The 13,711-nt window shown below is 39.1% G+C and overlaps 3 protein-coding genes across 4 annotated transcripts; 2 read left to right on the top strand and 1 right to left on the bottom strand.

Annotated features, from left to right (window-relative positions):
* Nucleotides 1–138: 138 nt before the first annotated feature.
* On the top strand, nucleotides 139–1,973 carry LOC106308273. Of its 2 annotated transcripts, none has more exons than XM_013745424.1 (6): nucleotides 139–410; nucleotides 494–693; nucleotides 777–944; nucleotides 1,018–1,140; nucleotides 1,219–1,362; nucleotides 1,456–1,973. In XM_013745424.1, exons 2-6 carry the CDS (start codon nucleotides 622–624, stop codon nucleotides 1,900–1,902), a joined length of 954 nt encoding a protein of 317 aa, XP_013600878.1. In that variant the 5' UTR covers nucleotides 139–410; nucleotides 494–621; the 3' UTR covers nucleotides 1,903–1,973. The 2 variants fall into 2 exon arrangements, with proteins under 2 accessions (XP_013600878.1, XP_013600877.1); XM_013745423.1 differs by having other exon boundaries at nucleotides 139–415.
* A 1,113-nt stretch (nucleotides 1,974–3,086) lies between these two features.
* Nucleotides 3,087–4,549, top strand: LOC106308274. Its single transcript, XM_013745425.1, has 5 exons — nucleotides 3,087–3,292; nucleotides 3,374–3,562; nucleotides 3,668–3,802; nucleotides 3,894–4,040; nucleotides 4,103–4,549. Exons 1-5 carry the CDS (start codon nucleotides 3,233–3,235, stop codon nucleotides 4,481–4,483), a joined length of 912 nt encoding a protein of 303 aa, XP_013600879.1. The 5' UTR covers nucleotides 3,087–3,232; the 3' UTR covers nucleotides 4,484–4,549.
* A 5,417-nt stretch (nucleotides 4,550–9,966) lies between these two features.
* On the bottom strand, nucleotides 9,967–12,388 carry LOC106309002. Its single transcript, XM_013746093.1, has 3 exons — nucleotides 12,277–12,388; nucleotides 11,362–12,189; nucleotides 9,967–10,901 (listed from the first exon to the last, which is right to left on the bottom strand). Exons 1-3 carry the CDS (start codon nucleotides 12,386–12,388, stop codon nucleotides 9,967–9,969), a joined length of 1,875 nt encoding a protein of 624 aa, XP_013601547.1.
* Nucleotides 12,389–13,711: the final 1,323 nt, after the last annotated feature.

The raw sequence follows: 13,711 nt of genomic DNA, 5'->3' as shown, positions 1-13,711 counted from the left end.
TAATCATAATCGGCTCATAGGCCCATTTACTACAGATCTAAGTCCATGATGCTTGGCCGTCACGTCGCTGTCCGACCTACACCTTTTAAATAACAAAACGTTTAATCTTTTATTCAACAAAGGCACCTATACATTATTGGACTCTTTTGCGCACTTAAATTTTTAGTTAATGAAAAAAATCAAAAAAGAAAAATCAATGATTGGGCTTGAGTTGCAAACTTGCAAACCATAGTCGAATTTTGATCGTCTTGCAGTGGATACTGGTTAAGGGCTTCACGGGGATCGGTTGCGGCAAGCGAGAGACACGACTCGAAAGCAATGTCCGGCCGATTTTGCGCACATGCTTTAACGTCGAAAGAGGAGGTCACGAGAAGGAAACTTGCTCCAGATCTTTAACTAGTTCCCGGCCCGTATGGTACACTCAACCTCCACACAACTAATCCGTATTATTAATATTAATAACCTTTCTTAATTAACTTAACCTTCTGTATAGGCTGTCTCCCTCAGACCATATCGTTGACTTTCTATTTCCCTTCATCTGTCATTTTTCACCTTGCTCTTTTTTGGGTGGCTCTGAAGTTTCAAGATCAGAGTAGAAGACAGGTGTTAGTGTTATTCAATATGTTTCAAAATAAGGATGTGTTTCCTGGATTTGTGGTCTGGATTAATCAGACTATTCGAGAGCCTCTTAAGGTTTAACTTTCATTAACATCTCTAGAAGCTTAATCAAATATAGAACATAGTTGGATCATGCTTTATGTGCTATTGTTTTATAGGCTGAGTTCAAGAGATTAAAGAATGTCAAAGAGGAAAACTTGGTTAAAAGTCTTAAGGCAGAGATAGAGACTACTCATGATAAGCATAGAGATGAGGAGAAGTTAGAGAAGCAATTACAAGCTTGGAGAAATAATCCTTCATGGATTGATCAACCTCCTAAGGTTCAGGTATGATCATAACCAAAAAAAAAAATCTCAAAACATAGAGTAGCTGGTATTCAAAGAAATATTGTCTTTGCAGGTGAAAACACAAAACGGTTCATTTTGCCATTTGAATGTAGAAGTTAACGTGGGATTGCCTCCTGAATCAGTCTACAACATTTTCACTCATCCAGACAACAAACGATACTTCAAGAACATCAAGGTGCTTGCTGGTATCTGCTGTCTTGTATGATTCAAAAAGTAGTGATAATTAAGATAATTTTCTTAATCCGTAAACCAGGAATGCATATCAAGAAAAGTTTTGACGGAGGAAGGACCAATGCAGACAGTGGACGTGAAGCAAGCCGCGGCTTGGAAGTTTCTTTGGTGGGCTGGTACTTTCCCTGTACATCTAATTGTCCAAGAAAATCGAAAAAATCTCACCGTAAGATATAATTATAATCTTCACAAAAATCATTATTTTTGTTCTGTACTCACCACTTCAAATTTGTTTTTCTCTCTTTATTGTCGAGCACAGTCAAAATATAAGCAAGAGAAAACAATGTTCATGAAAGTGTTTGAGGGTTGTTGGAGAGTAGAGCCATTGTTTATAGATGAACATTTGTGTGACCGCATGAAACCAAAAACTCTACAAGATTACGACAGTTGTAGCAATGGACGAGGGAGGATAGGGTCAAAGGTGACAATGGATCAGATGTTTCAGCCTTCTGCTATACTTACTCCCCCTCCACTTTCTTGGTACATTCGCGGGATCACCATTAAAACCACAGAAAGTATGATTGAAGATCTCCTCGCTGAAGCTGCTAGGCTCCGAGGAGGAGGAGGAGGAGGAGGCCATGATGATGATGGTCAAGGAGAAAACGGCGCTGTATTGGAGAAGAGCAAAGATGAGCACATAAAGGAGAGATGGAGATCACGTAGGAGAAGTAAGGGGATGAGATATACGAATCGGAGAATGATGTAATTAATGTAATTGTGATTTAAACTTTATTGATCTTACAAACTCAAAACTCATGATTTTATGATTTGCTTCAATCCGGGTCATGGTACCAAATTTGATATTATCTCCTTAGTTAGGTCTTGCTTGTACGTCAAGAACTCACGAGAACGGAGCTGCCAGCTTCACTGTTTTCCGTATGTAAATTGTAACCCTAAAATATCTGACTACCTATTGTTGATTCAAGCAGTGCCAATTCATGGCACAACCGGATAAAACATTCACTTTGGCCCTAAAATTTAAAGAGTTTATAGTCTAGGGGTGGGCGTTCGGGTACCCATTCGGGTATTTCTAAATTTCGGTTCGGATCTTTGCGGGTTCGATTCGGGTTCGGATATCCCATTTAAATTATTTTAAAAATTTTAAAATTCATTATATACTTTAAATTCTCAAAATCTATAAACAAAACAATATATTACATATAAATTTGAATAGCACATGTCAAAGTACCTAAAATTAACATATAAATTGGTTTGGTTTGAATATTTGGATTGAGAATCAATAGATATTTTAAGTATTGTTGGTGTTTTGAGTATACTTTAGCTATTTTAGACATGTACTTTTGACTCTTTGTATATATTTATAAGTATTTTGGACAAATTAAAAGTATCTTATATATTTTGATGTTTTTAATATATATATTAAATCTAAAAATAATTAATATATATAGGTATATAAATCAATTTCGGATATAATCGGGTACCCGAAATACTTCAGTTCGGACCGGGTTCGGTTTCGGTTTTCTAAATACCAAAATTTTAAACCCATTCGGATATTTAATCAATTTCGGTTTGGGTTCGATACTATTTTTTTCGGACCGGGTTCGGTTCAGTTTATCGGATCCGGGTTTTTTGCCCGGCCCTAGTTTATACATAAATCGCATAGCCCCAAAATTTTCAAATTTTTTTTATTAATAACTTCAAAATGTTTATGGTATTTTAAATTTCAGATCCGACCATTGATTAAACATTAAAAAAGAATTGGACTACCAAAAAAAAGGAACATGCACTTTGGTAGGTTTTGATTCATTTTACTGAGAACTTGGGTCTTCTCTTTCCTCAGAAAGATCTCGCTTGTACGTCATGTAATCACGAGAATTGAGCTGCAAGCCTGCCACTTCATTGTTTCACCATGCATAAAACTTAACGTACACCATTCTCTCAAAATGCAGAATATACTTTAACTAACTTTCCACAAACCATAATATATATATATATACGCAAGTTTTAGATCGTCATTTACTCTTGCTCTCATCAGGTAAGTATTAGTTTTCGTAAGCTAAACTTTCGAATAGAAAATGCGTATATTCCCGGGATTTGGTAGCTGGATAAGTAAGAACAGTCAACAGCCTCTTAAGGTCAGCTTATATCATCAATCAGAGGACCTGAGGAAGTCAAATGGATATATAAGCACATTTTTATTCCGTTTGTTGATGTAGGCCGAGTCCAAGAGATCTGAAAATGTCGAATCTAAGTCAGTGTCAGAGAAAGACACCAATAATAATGCTCCTTCTAACAAGAAGAAGAAAGAATATGTTTATGATGAAAAAGAGGAAATGAGACAACATATACTTTGGTATGAAGAAGAGAAGAAGCATCCTTGGCATAATCCCCCTCCCAAGGTCAAGGTACGAAAAAAAATCTCTAAACAAAATATAATACCCAAAATCTTTTTGCCTTGGTAGAATCAAGAACAAGATCCTTAAAATTTCTTGATATTTTGATCTTTGAAGGTGACAACTAAGAAGGGTGTTTACCATATGAACTTAGAAGTGACCATAGGAGCGGCGCCTGAAATGACCTTCTTATGGTTGACTGAGCCAGGGGGCAGTTCGTTTTTTGATGAGAAGAATTGGCGAGTCCTTATGGTTTTCTTTTCTGATCATATTATATGATTCCAATGTGGTATTAAATATATAGAAATACATGAGAATGTGATGTCTTTTTTTTGTTATCAAGGAAAACATAAAAAGAAAGGTTTTGACTGAGGATGGTCCGAGGCGGGTCATCAAGGTTGAGAAAGCTGTGGTTCATGACTTCTTTTCGCTGACTACTATTCCTATCCCGTTACATCTAATTGTGGAAGAAAACGAAAAAGATCTTACGGTAAGAAGCTTCTCTCACAAGAATCAACACCTTTTTTTGTACCTAACTCAGCTTACTGACAGGGAAAATATAAGAAAGAGAAAGTAATGTTCATGAAAGTGTTCGAGGGAAACTTTAAAGTGGAGCCTGTATATGTAGATCAAGAACGGTTGTGCAAAAAGAAGTTACCAAAAAATCAAGAAGAATATAAAAAATGTAGTGGTGGCCAAGGAAAGACTGCGTCAAAATTGACAATAAATCAATACTTTGAGCCATATCCTCCATTTAATCTACCGCCGCTTTCTTGGTACATCCGTGGGAGCACCATCCAAACCTCCAAAAATCTGCTTATTGCACTTCAGAACACATCTAAGATTATAAGAACGGCTAAGCTGCCCGAAGATTATGAAGAATTTAGAGCAAAGATGAACTCCAGGAATAAAGCAAATTCAATATTTTATTAAAAAAGCTTTAAAACAAATTACAACGAATCTGTTTAATCAGAATAATATGACTTCGCAGCTTGTGAATCAACATTGATCACTTTCTAACCTATCAATCTAAGCAACACAACTCTCGTTGCATACTTGATTATGCTTGATAAGAAACTCTCACACCCAGCTCTCTGATCTCTCAAAACCGTGACTAGCTAAAAACCTCTCCAGCTCCTTTTTATTACCACCTAGATGATCCTAACGACTCCTTTGGATAAACCCAAATCTCGTCACATAATCCTTGAAAATCTCATTTCGAGTAGATCTTCTTTTAACACAGACTTCTTTGCCACGTCATCTATTGTTACAAAAAGAATACTCCTGCGCCTTTGGTCAGACTTGGTAAACATTCTCTAATAAGACGAGAATTCCAAGTCTCAACAGAATATACCAGTACAGGTTGGTCCGTCCCGTCCTGTACTGCAGCGGGCTCGCCTTCACGGATAACGGCGGGTCAGTTCCGCGCGGACTGCGGTCTCCAAAAGGGCTGCCCAATCCCGCCCTGCCAAGTGCACAATCCTTTACGGGACGGCCCGCGGGACAGACGCTAATGGAGTGCATCAGTACGCTTTTTGACGCTGCAGGCCGCTCCAGGAGGCTTCTTGACGCTACAGGCTGCTCCAGGACGCTTTTGATGCTGAATGCTGCTCCAGGACGCTTCAGGCTGCTCCACTACATACCTAAGTGCACATAATAAAGATACATGAAGCATATGCTATTAAAGCTGTATCAAATTTGCTATATATTGTTCTTGTAGTCCATTACAACTTGCTCCAAGTGCACATAACTAATTTGTTATATAACGTCAGCTGGTGGTAATGACCAGACACCCCGGTGTGCACTCAACACATACATCAAGTCAACACCATAACATGCTATATCGTTTTGAGCCTACACCGGCATTCACGGTCATCACCAGCCGCCTCTTTGTTCACCTACAAAAAAAAAATACATATCCGAGACTTAATACAAAAATAGAGATAGAATACACTCACAATTTCAAACAACAGTTAACTGAGCTACCTAGCAAACCGAGACAGAGACATAACACATTCACGTAACATCAAACTAAGCTAAACAGCAAACATCACAAGCAATAAAATTATATCAGTGACAAAACAAGTAACTAAAGAGGATAAATGGAGAAGAAGACGACCATGCATGCAGCGAAGGCGAAGTGACGGTGGTGGATCTTAGAAGAATAGAAGCTCTGGCAGTGGATCTAAGAAAAATAGAAGCTCCGGTGGTGAATCGAAGCAAAGGAGCTCCAGAAGAAGAAGATAACCCACCTGAAATAATGAGTTCGAGTGTTAGACCCGAGAAAATATAAATCAACAACAAATCATGTTTGATCTTTCTTCGCATGTGACATGCATGCAGTCACAGTCGCTGAAGAACCCATCGCCGGAGCTGGATCTTCGTCTTCGCGGTGAAAAGTGAGTTCGAATACTTCTCTCGGTGGCTTAAAGAAGCTCCACTCTTGGAGATAGAAGACACATGGTAGTTCGGAAGTACCATCAACCTTCAAATATCCGTCATCGGAGCTCCATTTGTCGTCGGCGAACATCTAAGGCCGAATCGCCTCCTTTCCCCTCTCTCTCTCTCTCTCTCTCTCTCTCTCTCTCTCTCTCTCTCTCTCTCTCTGTTTGCGGATATTCAATATCCCGCAGGTTAACCTGTGGTCCATCCCGCTTTCGGCCCGATCGCGCACAGTACTATCTCACGAGGCCCGCAAGTTTATGGGCTTACTAAATAAAGACCCAATCTCCCCCTACAATAAGCCTTAACGGCCAGGCCTGCGGTCCATGTCTTTGGTTGACATTTCTATATGCCACCAAAACCGTTGATTAAGACATCTAGTCAAATGAGACTTTTTTTAGTTTTATATTTGCATTAGTGTTTATAATAAATAAAGTTGATGAAGTTGTCTATGGTTAAAATAATATACGTTAGTCATTTTCGGTTATAATACTTTCAGGACATCATGTATGAATTTGTAAACTTAAAAAAAAAGGATACGTTCAGACACAACCGGTGATAATTTGTTTATAACTAAAGATTTTTCGACAATCAAATACGACAACAAATAGAAAATTTATCGAAATCCTTAAATTGTTATCAAACATACATAAAATTGTTATCACATACTATTATTGACTAGTATTAACTGCCGCAGCTTAAAAGTTTTTTAAATTGAGATTGCTAAAAATTATTTACGATCTAACATGTTGCAAGAAATATTATTGCGTTGGATTTGTTATCAATTGATACAACCATGGTTCAATATTTAACTACACAAGTTCATTGAATAATCATGGAAGAAAAAATCTTTATATATAAAGTTGTATTTCCTTCTCTCTTAGAGTGTCTGTATAGGATGACATGTCACTAATTCGGTCATTGAGCATCTGACACGTGTCTGATTAATGAAAAGCAGCGTGTCGTCGTTCGGCTTTCGCCGGGCTTCACATGGGCTTGCTCTCAGTTTTGCGGCCCAGCGACCACCTAATTATACGCAAACCCTAATCCGTGGTGATGAACTTATTTGTGTTCTTCATTTCACTTCGATCTGGCGGCGACCGACGATCGATTATCCACGCTGTTTAAGTAACGGATCGATTTATGGTTTCACATTAATTCAGTTGACCACTACGAGTTCTTCAATGCGTCGTTACCGTCGGCGAGCTCTCTAATCTCGGGTATAAATAGGTTAGTATACCTCTTCAGGAGTTTGCGATGGCTAACTCAAGGGTGTTTTTCTGATTTGAAGTCCGGTAGGTGTTCATCGGTTGTGGAGGCGAGTCTGTTGCGGTACTGGGAGGCTAGGAACGTCAAGCCTGGTGAATCTAAAGGCGTGCCTACCCTTTTGATTTTGAGACATTGGTCTCAGGCCCCTTCTCATATCTGTTAATTTTGGGACCCCAAATTTACAGTTTATTACACAAATAAAATGATAATAGTCACCACAAAATATGTTTTTAATTAACCAAACCTCCATTTATATTCTCATTTGTTGTTATGAGCTTTAACTTCTGCTTTAATTAATGTTGAAAACTTTTTTGTCTATGTAAAATTTGGTTTTGTTAATAACAAAACATATAATGCTTTCCATTTAAAGCTTTTATAATTTTTTCATAAAATAGTTTCAAATTATGAAATAACAAAAACTCAGTTTTATTTGTCAACTTATATTAAAATATTATTATTATACTAATATTACTTATATTATTATTTAGTTGTTATTATTATTATTCTCTATGTAGAATTTGGTTTTGTTAAAATGAATTATATTTGCCTTAGGCCCCGATTGTTCTAAGCACGGCACTGGAACCAGCAGAAGAATTTGGAGAAGAAGATTGTGACCGAGATCTTACCGGCAAAGAAATTTCACAAAGCTGAAGAATACCATCAGCATTACCTCTCCAAAGGTGGGAAGAGTGGCCATGCACAGTCCGGCCCCTTCAAAGAGCTGCAAGGACCCTATCAGCTGCTTTGGCTGAGGAAAAGCTTTTGTTCCTCTTCCACCAAAACAGAGGATTCTCAGAGAATATGTATCTGTTTGTGTGTGTGTGTGTGTGTGTGTTGATTTGTAAGTCTCAGTTAGTAATAATGATGCATGTGTGATCATCTCAAGTGTGTGTGTTCCAAAAAAAAAAATGATCATCTCAAGTGTGTAACTGATGTATGTTGGAATAATTAATAAGTACCATCATTAGAACCTAAACCTTTTATTTACTTATGTTTTTGTGTTAGGATTCTCTAATTTTCTTGAACGGATGCATGGCCTCTAACCACTTTTGCCACTCATACACCAACATGTCCAATTTTTTTAAAAAAAATTACGATGTTGCTGAGGTGATTTTAGCAGGACACAACCATCCATTGACTGGCATGTGTTCTATCAGCTGCATGTAACACTTTTTGAGATATGGGTTGGAAGAAGAAAAGGCTGCAAAAGGATTAAAGAACACGTGACATTCACACTACTTGAATTGTAACGTAAATAAAATTGAAGTTTTAACTCTCTGATAGTCTGATGCCAGAGTCTGCTGTTGCCACTATCATCTGTTATGAGAATTCAGAGAGTTAATTTCGTAGTTAATGTTATGTTTTTATTGTACTTCTCTAATTTTTCACAAGAACAAATAATTTCAAACTATTTTTCTTATATAGTTATTTAAATCAAAATTTCGAATTTTAATACAAAGTTCTTACAATCTAGATTTACTTACCACAATGACGTTTATAAGTAACCATATGACATCATATATTACGCTATTTTCAAAACTCAAAAGGATGTTTGATCTCTCACTAACAAGATATATATTAAAAGATAGCTACAGTCATTTTGTTTTATTTTCAAACTTCTAAATGAAATTACTTTTCCCTTTTTTGTCAATTTTTAACTAAAACTCATCATGTCTTTTTAGATATATTTTCGATGAAAATATTATTGTCTTCAATGCGAATTTTTTTTAGAAAGTTGAATGCGATTTCTGTTAATATTTTCTCTTTTTTTTTAATTTATAAAATTTCCAGTTTAGATTTTTTTTTTTTTTTTTGAAACTTAAGTTTAGATATATATTGTCAACCGAATTACTCGAAAGTCAAAATAAACAACCAATCTTTGATCACAAGACCCATAACAAATTATAATCCTACAACGCTTTTGAGACATTTACTACACTTCAAGCGTTCGAATATAACATCTAAAAAATCGGTTCCAGATAATACCAAACAAATTAAAAAAAAAAAACAATAAGCTAACCATGTGAACCAAAGACAAGAATTGATATATTAAGCAATAAAAAATATATCACATTCTGCACTTAGCGCGGACCAACCCTAGTAAAATACTATATTTTAGTGTTTTAATTTTTTCGTCTTTTATAACCGTTTGATGAGATTGGATTATTTATGAAAAGGTTATATGTTTAATAATTTTGGATAAAATACATAAAAAGGTATAGTTTATAAATTCGTTTAGGTAATGTAAACCGCCAGACCGACCACTAACGAAGGACCACGCAATATACCTAGGTGAAGACATGAAAAAAACAAACATGGAAAACTCTAGTTTTGTTCAATGAACATACACAAATAATATATTCTTATACAAATAAATGAACAGTACAAAAAGAAGTCTTTAGTGGAGAAGACCGGTGTCAGGTTCGTAAATATGTTTAAAAACAATGATGTGTTTCCTGGATTTGTGGTCTGGATTAATCAGACTATTCAAGAGCCTCTCAAGGTTAAACAGTCATTAGCATCTCAAGAAGCTTAATCAAATACAGAACTTCAAGAGAGATTAGTTGGATCATGCTTTATGTGCTATGTTATTGTTTTTTTTGTAACATGCTAAGCTTACCATTTTTTGAAAGGATACAATGTTGTTGTTGAACAATGAAACAAAAGGAGAGAAACTAGAAAATAAAACTAAGGGCTAAGGTGATCTAAGGCGGATACAAAGAGTGCATGGAAAAGTACAGCTGCAACAAAAAAACTGCACCATCACGTGGGGGAGGGAATGACAAGAGACGATCCCTCATTGAACGATCTACTTTGGAGGTTGTCGCAGCTTCGGAAGATGAAATTTGCCTAAAGATGCGGTGGTTCCTCTCTCTCCATAGACTGTATGCTACAACCTGTGTCAAGAGTTTGATAATTGACCGAACACCCGAGCAAGAAACAAAAGGAGCCTGATCAAGCATGCGCAGAACCGCATCAGGAGAAACTGGTGGAGCTGTGAACATCCAGCATGAGAAGTGAGACCGAACAGCGACCGAGTAAGGGCAGCCAAAGAAGAGATGTGCGTGCGACTCTGGAGGATTGGAGCATAGCGGACATAGAGCTGAGACTGACATTCCCCATGATAGGAACCTATCCCTAGTAGGCAGCCTAGAGAGCATTATCATCCATGTTACAAAAGAGCATCGTGGAATGTGTTCCTTAAACCAGACAAGTTTGCTCCATCGAACCAAAGGAGCAGGTTGCCTAATAAATTCCCAAGTTGCTTTAGAAGAGAACTTAGTAGTAAAGGAACAATGACCACTTCGCCACAGGAAAACATCTTTTCCACGCAAATCAGAAGGTGGTTGCATTGTAGAGAGTACCACCTGCAAAGTTTCAGCTTCATCGGACCTTGCACGAGGAAGCAACCAGGAGCCGTTCGGCGCAGCTGCAGAGACAGTAGAGTTTAACGGAATCCGCAAAACCCGAGCGCCTCTGTTACCAAAGATTGTTATTAATGGACCAAGATCAGTCCACCAATCATACCAGAAACTTATAGCTTTTCCATCTCCAATATGACACCTCATAAGGCTGTTTAGCCTTGGTTTAAGCCTCAACATACTGTTTACCGAGGAAGAGAAAGTAGTCGACGTCGATACTACCCAAAATTCCGGCCAGAGAAAACATTGTTATTGAGCCAGGCCACCCAAATAGAACCAGATTGAGAGAAAAGGTTCCAGACCCTCTTAAGCTCAAAAACTTCCTGGAATTCATCAAGCCGCCTCAGGCCAAGACCTCCTTCTTTTTTTGGCTTACATATGTTTTCCCAACTCACCCGAGCACCCGAAGCAGTGGTCATCTTGTTTTTCCAAAGGAAAGACGCACACAAGGCATCAACCTTAGCGTAGAATCTCTTTGGCAAATTGAAAACTGAGCTCCAGAAGTTTACCATGCCATATATGATAGATGAGACCATAGTGACCTTTCCCGCAAACGATAGACTTTTACAGTCCAACAATTGAGTTTTTTCGTAATTTTCTCCAGGTAAGGTTGCAGAGCGGCGTTGCTAATCTTCTTCGGGCTTAGGGGCACACCCAGATATCGAGTAGGGAAAGTACCCCTCTTAAACCCATAAATATCACTGATGACAGCACATTCAAGATCAGAGTAACCTCCAAAAAATATCTCTGATTTCTCAGAGTTCATATCAAGACCTGACCACTCCTTAAACCCGGCCATAACATTCTTAACACCAGAGATGGAGTGACGTGAGCCATCAGTAAACACAAGGAGATCGTCCGCAAATAGTAGGTGAGTGGCTGTTGGTGTTGAACACAGCGGGTGCAGACGAAAGTGACCGTCCTCAGCCGCATGTTCGAGCAACTTGGAAAGAACTTCCATAACCATTATGAAGAGGTATGGAGAAATAGCATCACCTTGTCTAAGCCCCTTTTCCCCCAAAAAGAACCCTGCAAGCTCTCCGTTAATGGCAATGGAGAATCGAGGAGTGGTGATACATTCCTTGATCCAGGTGATGAAGATGGGAGGAAACCCTTGGACCTCAAGAATCTTGGTAACAAAGTCCCAGCAGATAGTGTCAAATGCCTTGTGTATATCAATTTTAAGCATGCTACTTCTGCTGCAATTAGGAGACTCATATCTTCGGATAATCTCAGCTGCGAGGAGAACATTCTCTCCTAAGCTATGCCCCTTCAGAAATGCAGACTGGCTTCTGCTGATGGAGGATTTGAGGATTGGTTTCAGCCTATTCGCGATGATTTTGGTGATCACTTTATAAGCGATGTTGCAACAGCTTATAGGCCGATAATCCTGAAGTTTGCAGGATGAGGTCGTCTTTGGTATGAGTGCAATGACTGTAGTATTTAGATCTTTAAGCAACCGACCATTCCTGAAGAACTCAGCTATTGCTGTGACAACATCACCTCCTACCGTCTCCTAAGAGGCTTTTAAGAACTCAAAGGAGTAACCATCGGGACCAGGGCTCTTATTCAGGGGCATTGTGAAAATTGTACCTCTGATCTCCGTTTCTATAACATCTCTTTTAAGGTAAGCCTTCTGCAGCTCAGTACATTTGAAAGGGAGCAGGTCTTCCAATATGTCTAGAGAAGCGGAGGAGACATGCATATCTGTTTGCCCTAGGATGTTCTGAAAATAAGAGGCAGCGTGCGCCTTAATGTCATCAGCAGACCCCAAGAACTGACCAGATTCATCAACAAGGTAATGGATGTGGTTGCAAACATTACGCTGAGAGACTATCTTATGGTAAAAGTTGGTATTTCTGTCTCAAACACGAGATCTTTTCCTGAAGAATTTCTGTTCAGCATTGAGTAGAATGTTTAGGGTTGCTCGCTCTCTGTGCTCCTCTGAGGCTGTAACGGGATCAGGCTGAGTAAGGAGAGATCGCTGAAGGTTCTCCACAATGCATGACTGCTGCTTTACCCTACCAGAGATACCGCTGAAGTGATTTTCATTGAGCTGTCTGAAGTCCGATTTGAGAAGTTTCATGCGATGAACCAGCTTGAATTGTTCAGTACCTTCGAGATATTTCAAAAAAGGGCGACTTTAAGGAGATAAGGTTCTCAACCCTAGATCCGGTGAGAAATTGGTCGTCCTCTCTCCCATCTCTCTCAATCGTTCTGCTATGCCTCCTAAGAAAAAGAAGAAAACCCGTAACCTCCTCCACGGCTCTTCGAAGATGGCCAGGCTCCGGGCCACCAGCTTCTGTCCGAACCCTTAAGAAGACGTCTTCTCTAGCCAGCGCTTCGTGCGTTGATGCTGAAATTGCCGCTGCGGCGGTAGCGAAGACTCCTACTCTGTCACTTGGTTCAGCGGCCCACTCTAAGGCTGTTACTATCTCGAGTCATCTCGCTCCTCCGCTTACTTCGCTCCCTGAGGATAAGATTACTTCGTCTCTTGCTCTCTGTGAGCTTGCTATCTCTCCTGCATCTACTGATGAGATCTCTACGGAAGCTGTTGAGGGAGGTTTCACTACTACCCCTGTCGAGGGCTCTCGAAAGGGGGCAGTCACACCAGTTGCGGTGAAGGAAAACACTGCAGCCCCGGTGGTCAAACCATCAGAGCCAATAAGCTCGGAACGCCTGTGGAACACATCTCAGGTGTTCCTTTCGTCCTCATTCCTGACGAGAACATCGTTTCAGCTAAGGAAGAGCTCCGTGATTTTATCTATGCAAGGTTCCACGGGGATTGGCCTTCAATGGGACACATTATTGGTGTTATAAATGCGATCTGGGCTAAGACAGGTCCAAGAATCTTTGTGCATAATGTGGGTAACGGGGAGTTCCTACTCAAGGTCACCAACGCTAAAACTAAGGAGCAGCTCTTGGCTAGGACGTGTTGGAACATTGCAGGTTATCCAATGTTTGTTGCTCCTTGGTCTCCTGAATTCACACCTGAGGAAGCTCCTATTACAAGTACAGTGGTACCAGT

Source organism: Brassica oleracea, chromosome C8 (assembly GCF_000695525.1).
Source record: "Brassica oleracea var. oleracea cultivar TO1000 chromosome C8, BOL, whole genome shotgun sequence".
NCBI lineage: Eukaryota > Viridiplantae > Streptophyta > Magnoliopsida > Brassicales > Brassicaceae > Brassica > Brassica oleracea.
This window is presented reverse-complemented; position numbering and strand designations above follow the sequence as displayed.

Bases quoted from the DNA above. Each gene is read 5' to 3' on its own strand.
- LOC106308273 (XM_013745424.1), top strand. From the start codon at position 622: ATGTTTCAAAATAAGGATGTGTTTCCTGGATTTGTGGTCTGGATTAAT. The intron at 694-776 runs GTTTAACTTTCA...ATTGTTTTATAG, and splicing joins CTATTCGAGAGCCTCTTAAG to GCTGAGTTCAAGAGATTAAA. The intron at 1,141-1,218 runs GTGCTTGCTGGT...TCCGTAAACCAG, and splicing joins GATACTTCAAGAACATCAAG to GAATGCATATCAAGAAAAGT.
- LOC106308274 (XM_013745425.1), top strand. From the start codon at position 3,233: ATGCGTATATTCCCGGGATTTGGTAGCTGGATAAGTAAGAACAGTCAA. The intron at 3,293-3,373 runs GTCAGCTTATAT...TTGTTGATGTAG, and splicing joins ACAGTCAACAGCCTCTTAAG to GCCGAGTCCAAGAGATCTGA. The intron at 4,041-4,102 runs GTAAGAAGCTTC...GCTTACTGACAG, and splicing joins AAAACGAAAAAGATCTTACG to GGAAAATATAAGAAAGAGAA.
- LOC106309002 (XM_013746093.1), bottom strand. From the start codon at position 12,388: ATGCATGTCTCCTCCGCTTCTCTAGACATATTGGAAGACCTGCTCCCT. The intron at 12,190-12,276 runs GTACAATTTTCA...AGGAGACGGTAG, and splicing joins TATAGAAACGGAGATCAGAG to GAGGTGATGTTGTCACAGCA. The intron at 10,902-11,361 runs GTACTTTCCCTA...AATTTTGGGTAG, and splicing joins TATTTATGGGTTTAAGAGGG to TATCGACGTCGACTACTTTC.